This window comes from Lynx rufus, unplaced genomic scaffold (assembly GCF_022079265.1).
Source record: "Lynx rufus isolate CCGP_SWC_20201006 ecotype Redwood Valley unplaced genomic scaffold, mLynRuf1.p SCAF_15, whole genome shotgun sequence".
NCBI lineage: Eukaryota > Metazoa > Chordata > Mammalia > Carnivora > Felidae > Lynx > Lynx rufus.
Genome location: NW_025814829.1, coordinates 35,757,186 through 35,781,730, shown reverse-complemented (window position 1 = coordinate 35,781,730; position 24,545 = coordinate 35,757,186). Strand labels below are relative to the sequence as shown.

The following is a 24,545-nucleotide window of genomic DNA, read 5'->3' as shown; positions in this document are numbered from 1 at the left end:
TTGAGAAAAAGAGCATGAGCAGGGGGAGGGAGACAGAATCTGAAGCAGGCTCTAGGCTCTGAGCTGTCAGCACAGAGCCCGATGCGGGACTCAAACCCACAAACTGTGAGATCATAACCTGAGCCGAAGTCAGACGCTTAACTGACTCAGCCACCCAGGTGCCCTGCCAGCAGTGACTTTTCTAATAAAAATATGTATCATCTATGCTTGTGAAGATTTAAAAGTAGTTGATGAGAAACTTGGGAGTTTTTAGATGAAAGACCTTGGGAAATGTTTCTATTTTTAAGTACTAAAGAAGCCAAAAGTGTACAAATGAAAGGTAGAAATTAAATAAATAAAAGTCTATGAGAATGAGTGGGAATACATTATATACCTGCCCAAATATAGTATTACTGCATAATATTCATCATTAGTAACGGGGTGCCTGTGTGGCTCAGTCGGTTAAGCATCTGACTTTGGCTCAAGTCATGATCTCGTGGTTTGTGAGTTAGAGCCCGTGTGGGGCTCTGTGCTAACAGCTTGGAGCCTGGAGCCTGCTTTGGATTCTACGTCTCCCTATCTCTCTGCGCCTCCCCCACTTGCATGTGCTCGTGCTCGCTCTCTCTCTCTCTAAAATAAACATTTTAAAAAATTCATCATTAGTAACATCTAAAAATCTCTAGAATTTTTTTTTTAACCCAAACAACTCACTGAATGAATTTATTGCCTTTATGGAATTATCTCCTACAAGGTTTTTTTGGGTGGTGACGGAGAGAGGAGGGGACAGGTAAATGATATTTCGGTTTGTTTAAACTAACGTCAAGACAGAATAACCTGATGGACAGAATGATCTAATAGAAAAAATTAAGTTTCTGATTATTTCACACAGGCAGCCTCTAATAATTTGGCTGATAAATTCTTTATCACTTGAGAAAGGCTTATATAACTCCACTACATTAAAACTGACCACTTCCATAAACATTGCATTTAATGATGTCATCATCAATAGGCAGATGGCATCTGGAGTTTAGAAATCTCAGAGCTATTTTTCTAAAACTATTCTCACTTGAGTATGTTTTACCAATAAAACAGTATCTTATTAACATTATTAATCCTTAGTCTGTAACTCATGCAAGGCTGGTTACAGTATTATTCCACTGAACAGATGGAAAAGACTATCCAATATGGGAAAGAAAGCTGAAGAAAGTCACCAGTAAGTAGTAGAGCTAAGATATGAATTCAGAGTTGTTTTTTTTTTTTTTATTTTTTAATGTTTATTTATTTCTGAGAGAGAGAGACAGAGAATGAGTCGGGGAGGGGCAGAGAGAGAGGGAAACACAGAATCAGAAAGCAGGCTCCAGGCTCTGAGCTGTCAGCATAGAGCCCAATGCAGGGCTTGAACTCAGAAGCCATGAGATCATGCCCTGAGCCAAAGTCAGACACTTAACCGACTGAGCCACTCAGGCACCCCTAAATCCATGTTTTCAAGTATCAAGTTTATGTCTACTGACATGTTACTACACTGGTAGTAACTTTTTGCCAGAGTACCTCAAAGCAAATACATAAAAATAATAATATTCAACAAATATGATATACAACATTCTTCAACTGGCTTGAGCTAGTAATCTCATTTCTAAGAATTTATTCTTACTGAAATATTCCACAAGAAGATGTTCATTACAACTTTACTGGCTGGGAATGTAAGCTGGTGCAGATACTCTGGAAAACACTTCCTCAAAAAACTGAAAATAGAACTACCCTACAACCCAGCAATTGCACTACTAGGCATTTATCCACGGGATACAGGTGTGCTATTTTGAAGGGACACATGCACCCCCATGTTTAGAGCAGCACTATCAACAATAGCCAAAGTATGGAAAGAGCCCAAATGTCCATCGATGGATGAATGGATAAAGAAGTTGTGGTATATATATACAATGGAGTATTACTCAGCAATCAAAAAGAATGAAACCTTGCCATTTGCAACTATGTGTACGGAACCAGAGGGTATTATACTAAGTGAAATTAGTCAGAGAAAGACAAATATCATATGACTTCACTCATATGAGGACTTTAAGGGACAAAACAGATGAACATAAGAGAACGGAAACAAAGATAATATAAAAACAGGGAGGGGGACAAAATAGAAGAGACTCATAAATAGGGAGAACAAATTGAGGGTTGCTGGAGGGGTTGTGGGAGGGGGGATGGGCTAAATGGGTAAGGGGCACTAAGGCATCTACTCCTGAAATCATTGTTGCACTATATGCTAACTAATTTGGATGTAAATTAAAAAAAAAAATAAAATTAAATTTAAAAAAAACATTATTGGCAATTTTGACAAAATCTAAATGATCATCACTAGGGAAATATTTAAATAAGTTATGGTATATCTACTCTTTGAAATATTATGCTGTTATTCAAAAACAAGGGTGATTTAAAAATATGGGTGTGGGAACCTCCAATGATTTATTATCATTTGAAACACTGAAAACAGGGGGTACAGAATAGGATCAAAGACCAAAAACAGAATAATATTTTTCACTTTTTCTTTATTAAATGTCTACTCTCAAATGAAAACTAAAAATGAGCTCAAAAGGCATACACTCAATATAGCGTTAACCTTCCTTGGAATTCTCATAAACTGAGCGTTGCCTGTATAGACATGCTTCCCAAGATCAGATCTTGTGTACACTGAAGTCTTACAGAATAGAGGCTGTTCATGGTTTCATAATCTAATAGCACAGAGTTTTAAAGCAGAACAGAGACTATAGGAGAATAGACAATGTTCCCCACTGCCATGTGCAGTTGATTCTCTACCTTCCCTCCTTTGAAACTTAGGCTATCCTGCCCTACCTCCTCCTCTCTCTCTCCATGGTCATCATTAATTCATTCAAGAAACACTTAAGGGGCTCCTGGGTGGCTCAGTCGGTTGAGCATCCGACTTTGGCTCAGGTCATGATCTCACAGCTTGTGAGTTCGAGCCCCGCGTCGGGCTCTGAGCTGACGGCTCAGAGCCTGGAGCCCGCTTTGGCTTCTGTGTCTCCCTCTCTCTCTACCCCTAACCCACTCGCATTCTGTCTCTGTCTCTCTCAAAAATGAATAAACATTAAAAAAAAAAAAAAAAAAAGAAAGGAGCATTTAATAAATACCTGCCATGTGCAATGCAAAGTACCTGGTAGGTCCTGGTGCCACCAATTATTAATAAATTAGACTCTCCTTTCCAGAAGTCTATATGCTAGTAGGGGAGACCTGCTGGGTAAAGTCTGGTTACAATTTATATGCTGTCTGGTATAAGCTGATGCACAGAGCACTATGGGAACACATAAGCAGTGTCTGGCACATAGAAAAAAATATTCAACAAATGTCTGATGAATAAATGACTTGCCCATTAACAACCCAAGAATATAACAGTTTGTCACATTTTGTGTAATTAGGGAAATAATTAATTATCAATGAAAAGCACTGAATTATGTGATTTACTCTTGGCAAGAAAAAAGCCTTTACAAATGAGAGAAAGGATAACATTACACTAACATATGGACAGACAAAGCTTATTAAAGAGGTATTCAAATATAATACAAAGAAAACTCCTTGTTATTACTCTTACCTGACTGTGTCATAGATAATGACTCATCTGACCAACTAGAACAGTGTTGATGGGACTTGATAGGTAGACGATACTGTCCTCCAGTCCTATGACTTCCTTTGCTAGACTCCTGCTTTGATACTGATGTGCAGCTTTTGGGAGGTGACTGTTCAAACAGAAAACCAAATGGGAAGTGTTTTGTGATACAGTTGTAAAATCCAGTTAGCATTTGACATACCAAGCAGTTAATAATATATACAAAGAGTGTTAAGTAATTCTATGACATAAAAAGTAAAAACAGTTTACAAATTATACAAAGGATAAATCGACCTCAATTTTTTTTAAGTTATACAAAAAAGTTACAGAGAAGCATGCTTTTTAGAGAGGTTTAAAATAAAGTAGGAGGAGGGGGAGCCTGGGTGGCTCAGTCGGTTAAGCGGCCGACTTCGGCTCAGGTCATGATGTCGCGGTCCGTGAGTTCGAGCCCTGCGTCGGGCTCTGTGCTGACAGCTCAGAGCCTGGAGCCTGTTTCAGATTCTGTGTCTCCCTCTCTCTGACCCTCCCCCGTTCATGCTCTGTCTCTCTCTGTCTCAAAAATAAATAAACGTTAAAAAAAAAATTAAAAAACAAATAAAGTAGGAGTGGCTATTGTATAAGTGATAGTTACCCCCTTATTCATTTATTTTTTTTAATTAAAAAAATTCTAAACACGGGAGTGCAGATATCTTTTCGACATAGTGATTTCATTTCCTTCAGAAGACTCCACCCAGAAGTGGAGTTGCTGGATCATATGGGAATTCTCCATTGACAGATAAATGATAAAGAAAATGTGGTGCATGTGTGCACAAGTGCACGTGCATGTGCACGCATGGACGCGCACACACACACACACAGGAACACACTATTCAGCTGTAAAGAAAGAAGGAAATCCTGCCATTTGCAACATGGATGAACCATGAGGGCATTATGCTAAGGGGAATAAGTTAGACAGAGAAAGATAAATACTGTACGATCTCACTTATGTGTAGAATCTAAAAAAAAAAAAACAAAAAAACTCAACTCATAGAAAAAGAGATCAGATTTGTGGTTACCAGACGTGGGGGTTGTGGGGAAATTGGGTGAAGGTGGGAAGGGTACAAACTTCCAGTTATAAAATACATAAGTCCTAGGGAATGTAATGTAAAATGGGATGACTAGAGTTAAACATTGCTGTGTGGTATATGTGAAAGTTGCTAAGGGAGGAGCATAAAAGTTCTTGTTACAAGGGAAAATTTTTTTTAATTTTATGAGGTGAGAGATGTTAACCAAACTTATTGTGGCAATCATTTCCCAATGTATGTATGCCAAGCCATTATGCTGTACACTTTAAACTTATACAGTGTTGTGTATCAATTATATCTCAATAAAACTGAAAAAAAAAACTTTAAACATACTAAATACGGGGGTGCCTGGGGGGTTCGGTCAGTTGAGCGTCCCAATGCTCATGACCTGACTTCAGCTCAGGTCATGAATCCAGCATCATGGGATTGAGCCCCACATCAGGCTCTGTGCTGAGAGTGGAGCCTGCTTGAGATATTCTCTCTCTCTCTCTCTCTCTCTCTCTCTCTCATTTTCTCTCTCTTTCCTTCTGCCCTTCTCCCTTGCTCACACACTCTCTTTCTCTAAAATAAAATTAAAAAAAATTTTTTTTAAATACTAAATATGTACTATTTTGAAGAAGGAAGGAAAGAAGGGAGGGAAGGAGGAAGGGAAGAAAACAAAGTGTAAGAAGACTGTCTACAAGAGATTATAAAGGACATCATTTCTATCCTGCCACCAGGAGGAAGTGGGAATATCTAATTTGATTCCTGGCTATCATCACTTCCTGTATCTGTGAATTTGGGCAGGCTTCCTAGCCCACTGAGCTTCAGAGTGGGGCTTAAAACAGTACCTCTAGATTTCTTGTGAGGATAATCCACATAAGGCATTGGCATATTAGCTGGCACTTGGTAAGTAAGCACGAGTAAGTATTAGTTTTTTATTATAAAAATCACTAGGGGCGCCTGGGTGGCTCAGTCGATTGGGGGTCCGACTTCGGCTCAGGTCATGGTCTCACAGTTTGTGAGTTCGAGCGCCGCGTCGGGCACTATGCTGACAGCTCAGAGCCTGGACCCTGCCTCAGAGTCTGTGTCTCATCCTCTCTCTGTCCCTCCCCTGCTCCCACTCTGTCTCTCTCTGTCTCTCAATAATAAACGTTAAAAAAAATTTTTTTTAATAAAAATAAAAATAACTTAAACATTTTTTAATGTTTATTTTTGAGAGAGAAAGAGAGAGGCCGACCAGGGGAGGGGCAGAGTAAGAGGGAAACACAGAATCTGAAGCAGGCTCCAGGCTCCGAGCTGTCAGCACAGAGCCTGACCCAGGGTCCAAACCCACGAACTGCAAGATCATGACCTGAGCTGAAGTCGGACACTCAACCAACTGAGCCACCCAGGTGCCCCAGTTATAAAAAATCACTTTAAGACACACTAGTTTTATTTCTTTGCCATATTCGCTTGTCAGGAAAAAAACTAATTTTTAGTGTTTGATCAGCCTATTTTGAATGTCAATAACAATGCTAGGTGGGATTTAACCAATTCACAGGAAGTAATATTAAGATTGTGTCAAAAAGCATAGTTTGGTTGTAAATTCCATGCTACGTTTATGTATACAAGCCTATTTTCACATAATAACTAAGAATTTGCTAATTTATTTATTTATTTATTTATTTAATTTTTTTTTTTCAACGTTTATTTATTTTTGGGACAGAGAGAGACAGAGCATGAACGGGGGACGGGCAGAGAGAGAGGGAGACACAGAATCGGAAACAGGCTCCAGGCTCTGAGCCATCAGCCCAGAGCCTGACGCGGGGCTCGAACTCACGGACCGCGAGATCGTGACCTGGCTGAAGTCGGAGGCTCAACCGACTGCGCCACCCAGGCGCCCCAGAATTTGCTAATTTAATTAGAAGCCTTTTATAATCTAAAAACTCTGCTTTCAAGTATGTGCCCAAGGCATTGGAATATTTTGCTACACAGCACAGAATAGGTTCTTCATTGGATCACTGGATAAAAAATGTTTTCCCCCAAATCTTTCAGGTGCTATAACACACATAAATCTGATTTTTCAATAGAGGAAATGCAATTCATTCTTCACATCCACAGTGAAATGAAGACTCTATCAAAAGATACTCCATTTTGAAATTAAATGGGTTCCTTTTTTTAGACAGAGACTTTAACAAAGTTTATGTTCACTTAATATTTAATAATATTATGCTAATTCCTTTGTAGGCTTTAAAAAATCAATTTTAAAAAGAAACACAGTTAAGTTTCTAAGCTTAAGTTTTTATCAGATAGGTTTTGGGTTTTTTTTAGTTTTATTTATTTAGTTTGAGAGGGGCGGGGGAGGAGGGGCTGGAGACAGGGAGAGAGAGAATCCCAAGCAGGCTCTGAGCTGTCAGGACAGAGCTCGACGCAGGGCTTGATCCCACAAACTGTGAGATCGTGACCTGAGCCAAAATCAAGAGCTGGACACTTAACAGACTGAGTCACTCAGGCCCCCTCATCAGATAGATTTTTTTTTTTAAATGAAATACAGAATTAAGGACAATGTGGAAAATCTTATTCTAGAAGTGACCATTATTCTAATTCAGAGTCAATAACCATTTCAGATCTGCCTTAAAGAAATGCAACCATTACCTTTATTCTGATTTATGAGTTATAAGGGCAACTATTAACTAAATTATAGAAAAGGCACAATGATATGGTTTAAGATCTTACTGTTTCTATTATAGGTCAGAATACAGATTTTAATAAGCACTTGTATTGTCCCTCTATAATTATCTTTAAGTTTAATTTAAACTTGAATTATCTTTTAAAGATTTTAGAACTTCCTATCCCCTCAATATTAATAGACTTAATAATATATAATTTTACGACTGCCACTAAAACTAAAATTTATATATTTATTAATCTTTAGGAATCTATGAAAAGCTTTATTCCTGTTCAAATGTCATATGCTGTATGTTACAGGTATGGGCAATAGTCAACACTGTCATTAACTGCAAGGATGTTAACTGTTAATAATATAACTTTCAGAAGACTTTGGTCTAAAGAAGCTTTAAGGAATAAATATACATTAACTTACATGTTTACTAGGAGAGGTAGAAGATTCCAGTTCTTGTGAAAAAACCATTTCTTCAGTAAGTACACTATGATCTGGACTCCCTGACTGCTCCTGAACTATAGATTCGGAGGGTATATATCCAACAGCAGGACTGCCCAATTCTTCTGGAATAGAGCTTTCACTGTGGAGGTGAGAGTAAGAAGGTACTGGAGATTCTGCTTCACTTGCTATTTCTACAAAGAGAGAGTAAAAACAAGAAAAAGACCACAGTCTTGGTCAAAAGAAATTTTCCACAGCTACACTTTGCATTTGCTTTTGCATAATTTCACCAATTGCATTTAGATACAATTTTAATCCCACCACTTAAGGAATCACATTACTGTAAAGTCTGTTAGTCTAAGTAAGAATTTTGGCTGACAGCAAACTGAAGGAGAGATCTGTAAACATATAATCAGCAATGACAGTGACTGACAACCTAACTGATTGGGAAGCTACAGAGCAATGACAACTCATATTCTCATATATGAGTGTAAGTTGGTCCAACCACTTTGAAAAACAATGTGGCAATACTTGGAAAAGATGACAATACTCCATTATCTATCAATTCCACTCCTAGGTATACACCCTAGAGAAATCTTGCATATATACAGTAGGAGACATTTACACGGTTTAAAAAACACAAATATCTGCAGATAGTAAAATGAATAAATTGTGGTATATTTAGCCAATAATATGTAACATAGCAACAATAATGAATGAACTAGAGCTGCATGATCGATGGGAGATATACAGTGAATTTCATTTAGTGCTTCCAGAATTTTTAGCACTATCCTGTCTCTGGAATTTCCTGTCCGTTATAACCCTTGCTCTTTCCAAGAAAACAAATATGTTTGACACTAAACAGAAAAACCTTGACATTATACTTGTATAATGTTAAGAATTTACATTGTTTTCCTTCTTTGTCTTTGTAGGTATAATGCCCCACAAGAATTAGATGATATCATATTTTGCATCAGTACTGCTAACATTTGATATACTCAATTCTAAAAGTCTCATTTAAGATTCTGGGTCTGAAATCTGCAAAATAAGCTTATTTAACATAAGCAATACCTTGAATAACATGGGTTTGAACTGCACAAGTCCATTTATATGTGCATTTTTAAAAATAAATACAATTCAATTCAATACTATAAATGTATTTTCTCTTCCTTATGATTTTTTAAAACATATTCTTTATCCTATTTTATTATAAGAATAATACGATACTGTAATATATTATGTACCATATAATACATATAACATACATAATACGGGCTAATCAGCTATTTATGTTATCAGTAAGCCTTCTGGTTAGCAGTAAGCTATTGCTAAAGTTTTGGGGGAGTCAAAAGTTATACATGAATTTTTGACTGTGTGTGGGTTGGCATCCCTAATCCCTGTGTTGTTTAAGGGTCAACTCAATTTTTTCTTTTAGGTTACTTTACTTTATTAAACCGTTAAACTATTCATAGGCTGTATTTGATGAGATTAAAATTGCATTAAAATTGCCTTTGGCTTATCACATTTACCCAATAACACTTTTTCCATGATTAAGGAAGCCAACAGTTCTAATAAATTAGAGAGTTGAACAGGAAAAACATTGCTCTAAGACAGCAGTTAAACATTTTGGTCTCAGGACATCTTTATACTCTGAAAAATCATTGAAGACCACAAAAAGCTTTTTCTGTGGTTACAGATATGGTTATATCTATCAATATTAACCATACTAGAAGTTAAAATGGAAAAAAAATTAAAATATTTAAAAACAGTAATAAATCTACATGTTAACATAAATGACATTTACTAAATTTTAAAATAACTACATTTTTCCAAAAAAGGGCTTAGTTGAAAGGAGAGGGATTGTTTTACATTTTTTAAAATATCTGTAATGTCTGGCTTAACAGAAGGCAGTTGGAATCTCCTATCTGCTTCTGTCTGCAATCTGTGACTATCTGTTGTTTTGGCTTAAGCATATGCAGAAAATCTGGCCTCTCAAAGAATATATGTAATTAGAAAAGGGAAGAGTATTGTAACAGTCTGTACAGATAATTGTGGATATTCTTTTTTGATGCTACACTGAAATTTGACCATTGGTAGTTCCTTGTATTTTAGCTGGAATGTAGAATCTAAAACCATATCAATAAACTTTTTGTGATGTTACACTAAAATCCTTTGGTCAACTCTGTACTTTAAATGGGTTTTCTACCCATGCATGATTCTCTAAATCATCACTGGTCATTTGGAAAACACTGGTTCACTGAGTTCTGAAGATCTTCCCAATGTTGACACATTTTATCGCACAATATGAAAAAATGACCCTGATTAGTATCATCACCCATCATATCAGGAAAGTCTTTTAAGTATTGGAAAGCTGTCCAGCTCAAGATGGGGAAAACGGCATTTCTAAAATCCTAAATTTTTGCTTGAAAGCTTAAATTTTATCACTGGCAATAAATGTAGCCCCTGTTTTCTCTGAACAAAGTTGCTTCATTTATTTCTGAGAAACTGCCAAATACACAAGTATGAATAACCAGTTTTTTAGACACTTAAGTAAAAATGGTACTCCATGAAAAAAAAAAAATGGCTAGTTCAGCTTGCAATTCAAACCACTTCATTATGTGCTTTTCTTCAAAGCTGCCACCAACCTTCGGCACATGCAAGTGCTTTGTGCATATTTCCTATTTTGTCACACAAAGTATTAAAAAGATATGTACCCAAAGGTTGAGATTCAACAAAATTAGTATTTGTAAGTGCTTATTTCCGGGCATTCTTACATAAAACTGGCATGTTATCGTTAGTACAAAGTGGCAAAGAATACAATGGCTACTAATAACACAGTTTGGTGCCACTGCCTTGACTCATGCTAAGACGTCAGCAATTTTACTCACCCTTATTTTTGCTACATCAGCGTAATGTCAACACAGTGAAAAAGGCAAACAACATGTTAGTATCATTATAAAAATAATTTTGACCCCCACATCCTCTGAAAGGATCTTAGAGACTCCCCCAGAGTTTCCTGGGCCATATTTTAAGAACCACTGCTCTAGGATTCATACCTGGGAATGGAACCGCTGAATCGTAAAATACGTGTACCTCACTTTTATGATTTTATTATTTTTAATGCCTCTTTTTTTCAACCTGTTTTCCAAACTAGGTTTAACAATTAATACACCAGCAGTTCCGTGTTCCACCTACATACCTACGGGCTTGATGGGTACTGTGAATGGGCTGAATGATGGTCCCGGAAAAGGTATGTCCATGTCTTAACCCCCTGGACCTGTGAATGCAATTCTTTTTGGAAAAAAGGGTCCTTGCAGATGTAATTAAGGATCTCATGATGGGATCACCCTGAATTATCTGGGTAGGCCCTAAATCCACTGAAAGTTTCCTTACGAGACAAAAGAGGAGCAGACAGGCATGGAGAAGAGTGTGAGACTGGAGTTAGGCAGACACAAGAGATGCCGACAGCATAGCCACAAGCTGGAAGAAGGAAGGGAAGAGCTGTTCCCTGGATCCTTCAGAGGGAGCACAGCACTGCCAACACCTTGCTCCTATACTTCTGGCCCCCGGAAGTGAGTGAATAAAACTTTTTTTTAAGCTACTAAATTTGTGATAATTTGTTCCAGTAGCCCTAGGAAGGGAAGCAGTATTTCTTTATGGTTTTTATGCCCTGATTACCAATACATGTGACATCTTTTCAGATGTTTATTGATGATTTGGAGTTCTTCATTGTGAATTATCTGCTCTTTCCCTTATTTTTAAAATGTGGTTGTCGTTTTATTTTTGATTCACAGGAGCTGCTTGCATGTTCTTCTACTATTCCTTTGTCAGTCATATGTGTTGCAAATATCTTTTTTTATTTTGTTGTTTTACTTTCTCTATGGTGTATTAATGAATACAAATTCTTAATTTATTGAAATCAAAGGTATTGGTATTTCCCTTTGTGGTTTTGCTTTGTATAACCTATTAAAGAAATCTCTCCCTCCCCTTGATGTCATATAGACATTCTCTTCTATGGTCTAAAAGTGTCATAATTCTAATTTTCACAGTTAAGCCTTTTTTTTTTTTTTTAAACCCTTCAGCTGGATCTTTCTCTATTGTCAATGTAGGGATCCAATTTCATTTTTTCCTGCCCTCCAAATTTAGTGGAGAGTCCCTCCTTCCTTCACTGCTCTGCAAAGTTACCTGTGTCAGAAGTCAACTTTCCACATATGCATGGGTCTTTTTCTGGGCTGTTTCATAGTCTATTTGTGTATCTCTGTACAAATAATCCCGTTTTAATCATTATACTTTTACAAGTTTTGGTATCTGGTAATGTAAGTTCTCCATTTTGTGGTTCGTCTTTAGCAGTGTCTTTGCTTTTTGGTCCTTTGTTCTTTCATACACATTGTAAAACGAGCTTATCAAACCCTATGAAGAAATCTTGCTGAGTTTCTGATTTAAACTGCCTTGAATCTACAAATAAGTTCAGGGAGAATTAACATCTTTAATGACACTGAATCTGTGAGAACGGAAAAGCTTTCTATTTATTTTGGTCTTCTGTAATGTCTCCTAATAACATTCTAAAGTTTTCTCCATAAAGATCTTACATATTTTTTGTTAAATTTATTCCTAGTACTTCATGTTTTTTTATTTCTATGATAAATGGCATCTCTTTTAAAAATTAATTTTTGGGGCGCCTGGGTGGCACAGTCGGTTAAGCGTCCGACTTCAGCCAGGTCACGATCTCATGGTCCGTGAGTTCGAGCCCCGCGTCGGGCTCTGGGCTGATGGCTCAGAGCCTGGAGCCTGCTTCCGATTCTGTGTCTCCCTCTCTCTCTGCCCCTCCCCCGTTCATGCTCTGTCTCTGTCTCAAAAATAAATAAACGTTTAAAAAAAAAATTAAAAAAAAAATTAATTTTTCTGGGGGCGCCTGAGTGGCTCAGTCAGTGAAGCATCTGACTCTTGATTTCAGCTCACGTCATGATCTCACAGTCGTTGGATTGAGCCCTGCATCAGGCTCCGCGCTGAGCGTGGAGCTTCCTTGGGATTCTTTCTCTCCCTTTCTCTCTGCCCCTTCCTCACTTGCACTCTGTCTCTCTCAAAATAAATAAACATTTTTTTTTTTAATTTTTTTTTTTCAACGTTTATTTATTTTTGGGACAGAGAGAGACAGAGCATGAACGGGCGAGGGGCAGAGAGAGAGGGAGACACAGAATTGGAAACAGGCTCCAGGCTCTGAGCCATCAGCCCAGAGCCCGACGCGGGGCTCGAACTCACGGACCGCGAGATCATGACCTGGCTGAAGTCGGACGCTTAACCGACTGCGCCACCCAGGCGCCCCTAAACATTTTTTAAATTAGATTTTTCTAACCAATTTCTGCTGGTCTATAGACGTGTAATTGAATTTTGTTTATGAACTTAGCAACCATGCTAGATTCACTTGTTAGATACTGGATTTTCTATAATAATAAGTTTTGCTTCCTCCTTTCACTGCTTAGGTGAAATAAAAGCATCTTTATCTTCTTTCCAAATTTAAAGGGAAAGTTTTCTATGTTTTATCACTAATAGCAGTATCTTGTAGTAGGTTTGGTTTTTCATTTTTGTTCATAGATATCCTAGATCACATAAAGAAAGCTCCCTTCTATTGCTACTTTGATCTGAAATTTGTTTTATTAGAAATGCTTTTTGGATTTTATCAAGTACCTTTTCCAAATCCATTCAGATGTCATGTAATTTTTCTCCTTTGATCCGTTTAAGTAATCTGCCCTGTTGATTTTTTAGGATGTGTTAAACCCCACTTGGTCGTGGAATAGCCCATTTCCATTTCACAGAATTCACCCATTTCTTCTCAGTTCTCAGATATGTTAGCATAAAGTTATTCACAACAGTCTCATAATTCCAAGGTCTGTGGCATTTGCAGTTATATCGCATTCTTCACATTTAATCATCCACCTTTTTTAAAAATAATGAAGTCAATCTTTCGGATACATTAGGCTTGGGTTTGCAGAGTGAATGGAGTTATTAACATTTATTACCTTTCTGTTCTGTTCTCTGGTCCTCAATTTCTTTCTTCGGAGTTTTAGGTTTTATTAATTCTTTGTCCCAGGCAGCCAAAGCTTGCTTCTCCATTTGACGAATTTCTGCTTCCTCTGCATCCAAACGTCGCTTCCACTCCAGCAGCTCCTCTGCGTGTTGTCGCCGTTGCATTAGTTTCTGCTCTCGCTTTGTCAGAAACCTACGGTCACACCATGAGGGACGGTCAGAGAACAAATCTACAGGCAGAAAGCACTTAGAGCTCTATTACCACTCACTGCCTTCGCAACAAGCTGCATAAAAACAACACACTCATACTATTCCTTTGAAAAAGGCTTGAAGTAACAGAAGCTTTGGTGAATCATTCAGAAAAGGAGAGAATTTATGTTTTACTTCTAATTGTTTGGAAAGATTAGCAAAGGAAAAATGGTGGCAAATTCAGAAAAGAAAATCTTCAGAATTTCTGGACAACCAGGACTGATAATCCTGAAATTACATATTCACTTCTCATAGGTGATTCTTTTTCATAACAGATGAAGAACTTATTCTGAAGGCTCAGACCAGAAAACACACAAAACCAAAACAACAAAGACCAAAACAACAACAAAAAACAAATCTCAAAGCCCCCAAACAAGCAAGCAAACAAAAAAACGTGTCCATGTCCCTTTTTGACTTTTATTTTCAAATTCAGTCTGGTTTTATTTCAGGTATCACTCACTATACCCCTCTTTGGTTCCTATTGCCTAAGAGATGCAAAGTCGGGTGATAATTATGGAGAGAACACAGCACCACAGTCAGATGCCTTATGCATATAAACATAACTTTATTTACTTGAGTAAAAGGATGCACCAAATGCCTCAAATTTCTCAATTTAACCTGATCTCTGAAATTCAATTGCTCAATATATCTTAGCTCCAAAGGATTTAGAGAAATTTCTGATTTAGGAAAAGTTATCTGAGTAGTTTAAAAAGCTACTATTAAACTCTCCTCAAATGTAGATGCCACAGCCAAATAAAAGGTGGGCTGCTCGTGTTATTGGTGTTAGATCTGTATTGGTAGCTAATCAACAAAAATGCGTTCACACATCCAACGAACACTTAATAAAAAGCACAAAAACTGTCATTCCGCTTCTTGAACAATCAGCATGTCAAATTAATGTGGAAACAAAAAGGTACCATCTATGGGACATTTGACAAGAAGGCTCCAGGCTGTTATGAAAAAAAAGAAAAAGAAAAAAAAAGCAAACAAAACAAACAAAAAGAACAGAGCATGCTCTATCAAAGAGTGCACTGAAAAAGGTGCAAAGTTACCTGACCAACTGGTTGTAGATATACAGCTGGAATTTGGGATGAAGGTTGGGAAAACAGACACTGAGAGAGGCCCAGTGGTGAGACGTAAAGACAGAGAAGAAGTAGTGAACAGGAGAGCAGTGTCTACAAAATAAGGAGGAAGATTTTAAAACCAAGGGATCAAGAGGCAGAAGAGTGAGAAAGGGAAAGCATAAGAGCTGAGTGGAGAACTTTTAATATGCTTCCTGAATAACATTATAAGCTACTCCGTCAAAGCAAGTGTTATACTCTGTGTGACATATAAAACATGTGCTATTATAGATCTTACCAGTGATTTCTGAATAAACATGCCTTTCTCCTCAGATGTTGCTTAACCATTACTTATAGTTTCAGGTAAATTTACTTGTTTGTGAGTAAAGTATGGTGTGGAGCTAAGTAAGTTTTCCCATAAGCTTTAACACAGAGTACAACAACTATGGCTGCGAACCTAGTACATCAGCAATTATACAAACATATGTAACCCTGAGCAAATGATTTTTGTATCTGTACCTTGTCATCTATTTTAAGATTAAAATTAAATAAATAAAAACCACTGCATTTGCCTTATTTGACCTTACCATCATGATCTAGCTTGAAAATAATTTGGAAATTAAATTTATAGTAAAAATGTCTTATTCACCTCTCCCACATAAAACTTACTGCTCACAGGACCTACTGGAGGTATCGTGCTTTATATTTAACAAAGGCCCACTTTAATAAGATTGAAATACCATAGCCATTCTATAAAATATGAGGATGCATAATTAAGAATAACGTAAGCTTGTTGCAATAAATACTCCCAGCAGCAAAAAATAAATAAAAAATAAATCATGCTGTGGACAGCTCAATCATAAGGTTAAAGGTAAGAAGAAAATTTCATGTGTTAGAGTTATAAAAGTAGAAAAAACCCACTAGTTTCTCTTCTTTACTATTTAAATAGTAAATAAATCATATATATATATATACATATATATATATATTCGAAAGGATAACTAAGTCTAGTAATAGTTTGAAAGGTTAATTCTCTTTGACAGAGCATGCTCCTGTTCACATGCACACAACAATAACCTGTAGATCAAGGCAACGCTTTTTGCCTTGGAAGGGCAAGGAATAATATCAGTATGTCACAGAAGTGAGAAAATCTAGGTATAAATCCAGCCGCTCATTTGGATTTTAAAAGTATGTAGAATCTTGCTTACACATGTATCTTTAGATAACAGACTATTTCAATGTCTGTTTCCCCACATACAACTTAATATTTCTCCTCCCCTTCATATACTTATATATATATATATATACACACACACATACATACACATTCGTATCTGGATTGCCTGGATTTTCTGCACTGAAGTTCAAGGAAAAACAATTTTGTCAAATTTTAGTAAGACACTGCAATCTTCCTTGCCATTCTTTATGAATGTATAATAAACTTATTTTGATGCTAATTATCAAAATATGAAAAAACAAATTACTCAGCAAATGGTCCAAAAAATCTATTCATAATATTCAAATATCACCCACCCTCTTAAGTACATAACTGCTAAATGCATGCATGACCTAGTATAAAAAGTAGAATGATATTGAAACATGTAAAATAAACTGTAAAAAAGATACAATTTAAATTTGTCTAACCCAATATAGAGAATAACAATTTTCTCTATTAGAACAAGTACTGACCATTTATTTTTCATTTATAAGGATTAAGCATAGTCAAAAGCTCTAGGTTGGGAATGAACAACAACAAAAAAAAATAGCTAATAGAAAAAGAGAAGAAAATAGTTTAAGATGCAGTATGAGAAAAGTTTAACTTAAAGTTAAAACTTCTTCCCAGAAACACATGTTCTTGATTTAATATATGTGTATTCTAGTAGTAGTGTCCTTTACAAGTTAAATAAAATAAAGTTGAAATAAAAAAGGCAGTACTTCACACTACAGTTAACAATCCTCCAAGATGCTGCACAAATAAGAAAGAAATTTGTAAATGATGGAGACATAAATGCCTACTAATAGAAAATGCTGCTAATATGCGTTATGGTTGGTGTCAAGGCATCCCGCAGCAAGGATGCTTAACAGAACACTGGACTGGGGACAATTAGACACAAAATAGATTTAATCTAGTATGTAAATCATTATGTTCTTATTTAATCTTAAGAAATTCATGAGTAATTAGTTCTCTTTTAAAGTCACACTTTCACACTCTAAACTCTACACATATACAGATAAACAGCCACTGAGCACTCTTCCAATTTAAAGAAATCCTATTTATTTAGAAGGGTCAATTTCTACGGAAATAACTCTAAGTCATCACTGTAGTTTTTCTTTTTTTAAGCTAGGAGGTTGAAAGCAGATATGCTAACTTAACTCAACGTTAACTCTGGCTGGCTGGCATCCAGAAAGCAGGGTCTGAGTTCTAGCCCTGCGACTATGCAACGTGTGAGATGTGGGATGAATCACTTATGTCCATGGCCCCAATTTCTTCCTGTGAAACCAAAGGACTATACTAGATGACGTCCCTAAGAGACCTTTTAGTTCCAGCAGTTTCCAACTCTTTCTCCAAGTACCTCCTCACATTTTTTAAAATACCTCAACATACTACTACCTCAACATACTGCTAGGTCATGTGACATAAATGAGAATCTTTTTTCCCACTGAGCTAATATAATTGTAGATTATGTTCCAACATATTATAAAACCATGCTATAATTTGAAAGAGTAAAATTACAATGTAAATTTTAAATGAAATTGTGAGTTGTAAAATCATTTGACTCTGAAAAATATTAAATAAAACAAACAAAAATCTAATACTTTAATCGCTTCTCGGCCTTTTGGCTAAGATCAAGTGCAAAAATCTAATACTTTAAATCATTTTAAAATTGTTTCTGGACCAAAAATTAATTCTATACTGTAAATAAGTAAAAATGAAACACAGTGTTTTAAATTTTAAAATGAATTAATTCTTCTAGTCTTTAAGCATTTTTAATGATATGAGGAATATGAGGATATGGATAGTACTGACAAAAGAAAATGAAGTCTTGTATTTTTTCTCAAGCAAAATTTATTCTATTACTTAAAAGTGTCTAATAATTTGCATATACTTAAATAAACAAAATGCAGGTATATTATTCCTAACCTAGAAAGTAAAGGTTTCATCCAGACTATCAGGATTCATTCAGTCTAGAACCTTCTCCAAGAAAATTCTATTTCTAATTTAAGGCAATGATATTTAACACACTTTTTTTTTATTTTTTATTTTTTAACGTTTATTTATTTTTGAGACAGAGAGAGACAGAGCATGAACAGGGGAGGGGCAGAGAGAGAGGGAGACACAGAATCTGAAACAGGCTCCAGGCTCTGAGCTGTTAGCACAGAGCCCGATGCGGGGCTCGAACTCACAGACTGTGAGATCATGACCTGAGCTGAAGTTGGACGCTTAACCAACCAAGCCACCCAGGCGCCCCAACACACTTTTTAAAATTCTAATGAAAATGTCTTCTTTAATGGAATATCAAAAGTCTTCCCTTGCAAATCCTTAATTTTTTTTATTTTTTTTAATTTTTTAAAAAAAATTTTAATGTTTATTTATTTTTGAGAGAGAGAGAGAGACAAAGTGCGAACAGGGGAGGGGCAGAGAGAGAGGGAGACACACAATCTGAAGCAGGCTCCAGGCTCTGAGCTGTCAGCACAGAGCCCGACATGGGGCTCAAACTCACAAACCATGAGATCATGACCTGAGCCAAAGTCAGACACTTAACCCACTGAGCCACCCAGGAGCCCCGCAAATCCTTAACTTTTTAACTCAGTAGATTAATGGTGAAGATTTTAATATTTATCGGACTCTACCACAAATATTTTTAGACACATCTATGTCATACAATATTTATCTGTTTAACTTTATGATTATTTAAAACCAAGTAAGTTAATTTGCTCCTTTAATGGTTTCTAAGCTAACTGGGAATATTTTAAAATATTTAAAATGAATGTTTCAGAAGTTCTGACTTCATTTTTCCATGCTAACTTGGTCTGCAATGATCAAACCAAAATATAACTATATGTTTGTGGGATTTTTTTCGCTTCTTCTTATGCTATTAAGGTACTTACTTATTCAAAAGTATATTTAACTCAGAACACTCACCCATGAAAATTGCTTTGATATATTTTTTCAGTAGGAATTTCTTCCTCTGAATTTCTGAGCAATTAATTTATATACACTTCTCTAAAGGAACCAACATTTGTTTTTTCCACCTAGACCATATACTCTTTAAGGTCAAGGTTTCTGTTTGATTCACCTTCGTATCTCTCAGACCTAGCACACTCATACATTCCCCAATAAATAATTGCTAAGAATAAGTATATATTTAGTAAATAATATAAAAGAATAGTGGCTACTAAATGAAAGAGAAAACGCACTGTATCCTATTTTAACACTTGAAGATAAACCCATTCTTTCTGTTTTATTTGCTCAGTAAAAAATTTCCCTGAAATGGAATTGGCAAATTAACAGAAGAAGTCAACTGCATTGTGTTTTCTTCATGAATATATGTTTCAGGATTACAGGCAATGCACTTATATTGTAAACAATGCCCCTCACAATGATAACCAAAACTCAGATTTCACTTGCAACAGTACCAAAAAGACTGAGGGCTATTCACTCTGTGGCTCCTGAAACATATATTATTACAAATCTTTTTCACAACTTAAGTTTCTTTTGCTTTTCACTACACTGAGAAATGGAAATTATTTATATAATGTCAGATCAATAAAAAGGTCGGGAAAAGCCATAAATTAGACATACAAGTTTTAACAAAGGCACTGCTGTCTCAATGACACATTAAAGAAGGAAATCTTTCACGATAGCCGAGAACAGTTTGATTGCTTTAGAGAAATATCTGTCATAGAATCAGAGTTCAGAGCGTTAACAATAAGCAATAGTATATAGTGAAAAAGTTCTTCTCAATAGTTAGCTAAACTTACTGAGGGAGGAATAGTTTTTGACAGGTGTTTCATATCAATAAAATAGTAATCTCTTGGGAGACTGCCTTTGTAAATCTACAGAACAAATAATAGTGCCTAGCAGCAAAGGCTCAAATGATTTTGTTGACTATAAAATGAACTCATTCTATTTAATGGCATTTCTACTGACATTCCAATATTGTTGGGGTGCCTGGGGGGCTCAATATTGTTAAAAGAGATCTCATGATAAAGTTCTGGTGATCTGGATGGTATATAAAAACCAGTTTTCACATTATTTTGTTCTAGAGATCAAAAAGCATTGCATTAACAATAATCTTCCTGTGCTCGCTTCGGCAGCACATATACTAAAATTGGAACAATAATCTTCCTTTATAGGGCATCGCTATTTTTGAAAAATACTCCAGTTCATCCTCAAATTTCGGCACCATCATTAAACATTAAAACTAATTCCTTTGCCACCGCTGTCCTTCCCTCATCCTACCCACAAACACAACCGCACTGCTTCAAACACACATCAGGTCACTGAATCTTTTGAGACCTATTTCTTTGAATTTCTCAAATGGTTCTTGCAGCAGTTGACAAAGGTAGAACAATAATACAAAACTTCTATGTGTTTCATATTTTGGATTCTGAGAAAATAATTAATAAAACTTGGAACAAAACCAATAAGTTCAACCTTGAATTTGTTATTTAGAATTTTTAAAGCTTTAACCAAATCTGAAATAAGCAGCTACATGAACTAACTCATCTCATAAACAGACTAGGATTAGCAGTTTCTTGTTCTATGTGATCAAAATTATCAGAATATTATTCATAAAGACCAGCAATGAGTATCTTACTAATATAGATGAGCAAGGGATCAATGAAGAAATTATTCCTGAAGCTGTCTTTCTTCCAACATTTACCAAAGACATTTGGAGGTATATATAAAATGTCAGGTCAGCTATAATATAAAAATTCACGAGACTGATAATTCTGAATTCAAAAATCTCTGAAGTAAAACAGTATGCCTACACAGGCTTTGGGAAATTTTATTAGGAAAGAAAGAAAGCATCTTTAGTCTACATTTCAATAAATTCCTATATTTTTAAAAAAGCCTTATTTAGTCTATCCCATGGAATTATCCAAAAGGAATACTTACACATTTGTAAATATTTGGTTTCACCTCTTTTTATTTATTTTAAAAATCTGTATTTATTTTTTAAACTTATCTTCATAACCAACTTAGGTATTTTAAAGTTATGAAATACAATTTAACTAAGCAATAGGTGCCAACATATAACACTACACCTATGGTAATCAGGTTTGATTTACAACTGTCTGACTATTCAAAAGCTATTTAACTCATAGGTTGATGTCACATATAAATACAGAGCATTATTAAATTTGGTGATGTGTGGTACACTGACAAAAGATATCAGCACAACTGAAGTTCAATCTGTGGTTCAAACTGTTAACAAAATAAAATAAAGGTCAAACGTTTTAATGGGTCTGTCTTTTGTGTTTAAAGAAGGTAGAAATTGTTATAAAGTCAAGGATAGAGTCCACAAACAGCAACTTGACAAGCATATTTAATTACACCCAGAAGAGTAGACTCTCACATACATGTAACTTCATATGGTCTATGTCAACACACAACTGAGCTACATTTAAGTAGAAGTAGCGTTCTTTAAAAGAGCTTCCAAAAAAATAATACTTAGTAATGTTTTAGAAGAATGGTAGACTGCCAAAGCATTCAACATCCCAGGAGAATTTCAGTTTTTCTGGTTTCAACTGAACAATCCACACCTACTCACAGATTAAAATTTCTATCTGACCTAAGCCCGGAGTGGTCAGCGAGCCACAGCATGAGATCTCAGGATACACCATTAACTGCTTCCCTAAGTCAGTAGACATATCCACCGATTTCAGAGAAGTATAAATTTCCCACTTACTTTTAGCTTTCAATGAAAGAAAGATGGAAACATTGTCATGGGTATATGTGCAATCACTATGCTGGTTTTTATTATTTTTTTTAATTCTTTTTTTTTTTTTTTATAAATTTTTTTTTTTCAACGTTTATTTATTTTTGGGACAGAGAGAGACAGAGCATGAACGGGGGAGGGGCAGAGAGAGAGGGAGACACAGAATCGGAAACAGGCTCCAGGCTCTGAGCCATCAGCCCAGAGCCTGACGCGGGGCTCGAACTCACGGACCGCGAGATCGTGACCTGGCTGAAGTCGGACGCTTAACCGACTGCGCCACCCAGGCGCCCCTAATTCTTTTTTAATGTTTATTTATTTTTGACAGAGAGAGAGAGAGACAGAGCATGAGCAGGGGAGGGGCAGAGAGAGAGGGAGACACAGAACCTGAAACAGGCTCCAGGCTCTGAGCTGTCAGCCCAGAGCCCGACACGAGGCTCACACTCAGACCGCGAGATCATGACCTGAGCCGAAGTCGGACGCTCAACCGACTGAGCCACCCAGGCGCCCCACTATGCTGGTTTTTAAAATAAGAAATCTGACTGTATTAAAAACAAGAAAATTTGTTTTATAATAAGATCTATAGTCAACTGACTTCTAGGTTGATTTAATAATTCTGCTAAAATGCTACTGAATTCATAAAATATTATGTTTTATCAACCTAATCTAATGAAGTACATTAAAGATATTTGTTGCTATCATTTTCAATGTGAACAGGAGATATTTATAAAAATGAATTACTTTTCATCCATGCGGCTTCTCATTTTTTTCAGTTTCTGCATAATGCTGCTAGTTTCACTGCTGGAGATTGAAATGGGGGAAGGACTGCGGGTCTCCAAGTCAGTTGGACCAGGACTGGTTGCCTTATTATCCTTTGTATCATCGTCACTATGAGAGTCCTGTAAACAAAGGAGGGTAAAGTTTTACAATTTTACTGGAATTTAAGATCTCAAAGTGATCTTAAACACTGTTATTTCAAAATTATGTTTATCAAAATCATATTTATAAGAAAGTAGAAATAAAGGAATTACTTAAAAGACAAGATTATATCACATATTTGAAAATGGCTAAAATACAGATTTTGTTATGTGTATCTTACATATATTTATATATAATCACAAAGTGTAATAATTTCTTATAAGATGTGAAAAAAATCCAAAATCTTCTGTTGCTAGCAAACTAGTACCTGTCCTAATTTCTTTTATTTATTTTTTAATTTTTTAATGTTTATTTTTGACAGAGACAGAGACAGAGCATGAGTGGGGTGGGGCGGTGGAGGGAGGGGAGGGTGGGGGGGGTAATGCTGAGAGAGAGAGACACACACAGAATCAGAAGCAGGCTCCAGGCTCTGAGCTGTCAGCACAGAGCCTGACCCAGGGCTCAAACCCATGAACCGCGAGATCATGACCTGAGCCGAAGTCAGACATTTAACCAACTGAGCCACCTAGGCGCCCCGTCCTAATTTCTTTTAAATTGAACCACTCAAAAGAAATACAAAACTACAGACACTGTAACGCTTATACATACAGACAAAAGAATGAAGAGCAGGGCGCCTGGGTGGCTCAGTCGGTTGAGTGTCCGACTTCAGCTCAGGTTGTGATCTTGCAGTTTGTGAGTTCAAGCCCCGCATCGGGCTCTGTGCTGACAGCTCAGATTGTGTGAGCTTCAGATTGTGTGCCTCCCTCTCTCTCTTCCTCTCCCCCACTTGCACTCTGTCTCTCTCTCAAAAATAAACAAACACTAAAAAACTTTTTTAAAAAAGAATGAAGGGAACACATAATTAATTTTAATAATACTGAGGGATGGATCTTTTTTCTTTTCATTTCTAACGAAAAAAGCAATATTTTCTCAACTTAAAAATTACAATGAAAGGATTTAGAACAATTGGGCTTTTTAAAAAAAGTGTATTTATTCTGAGAGGGGGAGAGAGAGAGAGAGAGTGCATGAGCAAGTGGGGGAGGGCCAGAGAGAGAGGGAAAGAGAGAGAATCCCAAGCAGCCTCTGTGCTATGAGTGCAGATTTCAACGAGGAACTTGATCCCACAAACCCTGAGATCATGACCTGAACCAAAATCAAGAGTCGGATGCTCAACGGATTGAGCCATCCAGGCATCCCTAGAGCTATTAGCTTGATACGTTATTTCTCTGAACAAAAAATAACTTTATATGCTTAAGTAAGTCTTTCCCACAAATACTCATTTATGTTCATAACTTTTCAGGAAGATGAGTAGGGACAATCATGGCTGTTTTTATTCTGTGAACAATACACACAGCAGAATAAGGTGTGCTGAATGGAGCGAGATGAAGAGGGCCTCTAACACAGGAGGGTGGCCTGTGTGCCAAGTCCGAGCCCAAGTGGAACAATGCGGATGTCCACATGGAAGCAGCCCTACGTGGCATGTCACAAGCCCAAACAGAGTGAGGTGGCATTCCCACAGAGAACAGAGTGCAAAGAGGGTAAGAAGAGAACAGAGAAAGGGCAAGGAGATTGGGGGGCGGGGGGGGAACAGCTTGACTT

General features: G+C 36.5%; 1 protein-coding gene across 2 annotated transcripts in view; it reads right to left on the bottom strand.

Annotated features, from left to right (window-relative positions):
• Positions 1-24,545, bottom strand: part of CEP350 (centrosomal protein 350) — a 155,977-nt gene that overhangs the window by 31,701 nt on the left and 99,731 nt on the right. For both annotated transcript variants that reach the window (XM_047076855.1, XM_047076856.1), the window contains exons 27-30: positions 22,770-22,927; positions 13,768-13,967; positions 7,733-7,944; positions 3,590-3,734 (exon numbers count right to left, since the gene is read on the bottom strand). In XM_047076855.1, coding sequence (XP_046932811.1) covers positions 3,590-3,734; positions 7,733-7,944; positions 13,768-13,967; positions 22,770-22,927 — 715 coding nt within the window. The remainder of the gene's footprint in view (positions 1-3,589; positions 3,735-7,732; positions 7,945-13,767; positions 13,968-22,769; positions 22,928-24,545) is intronic.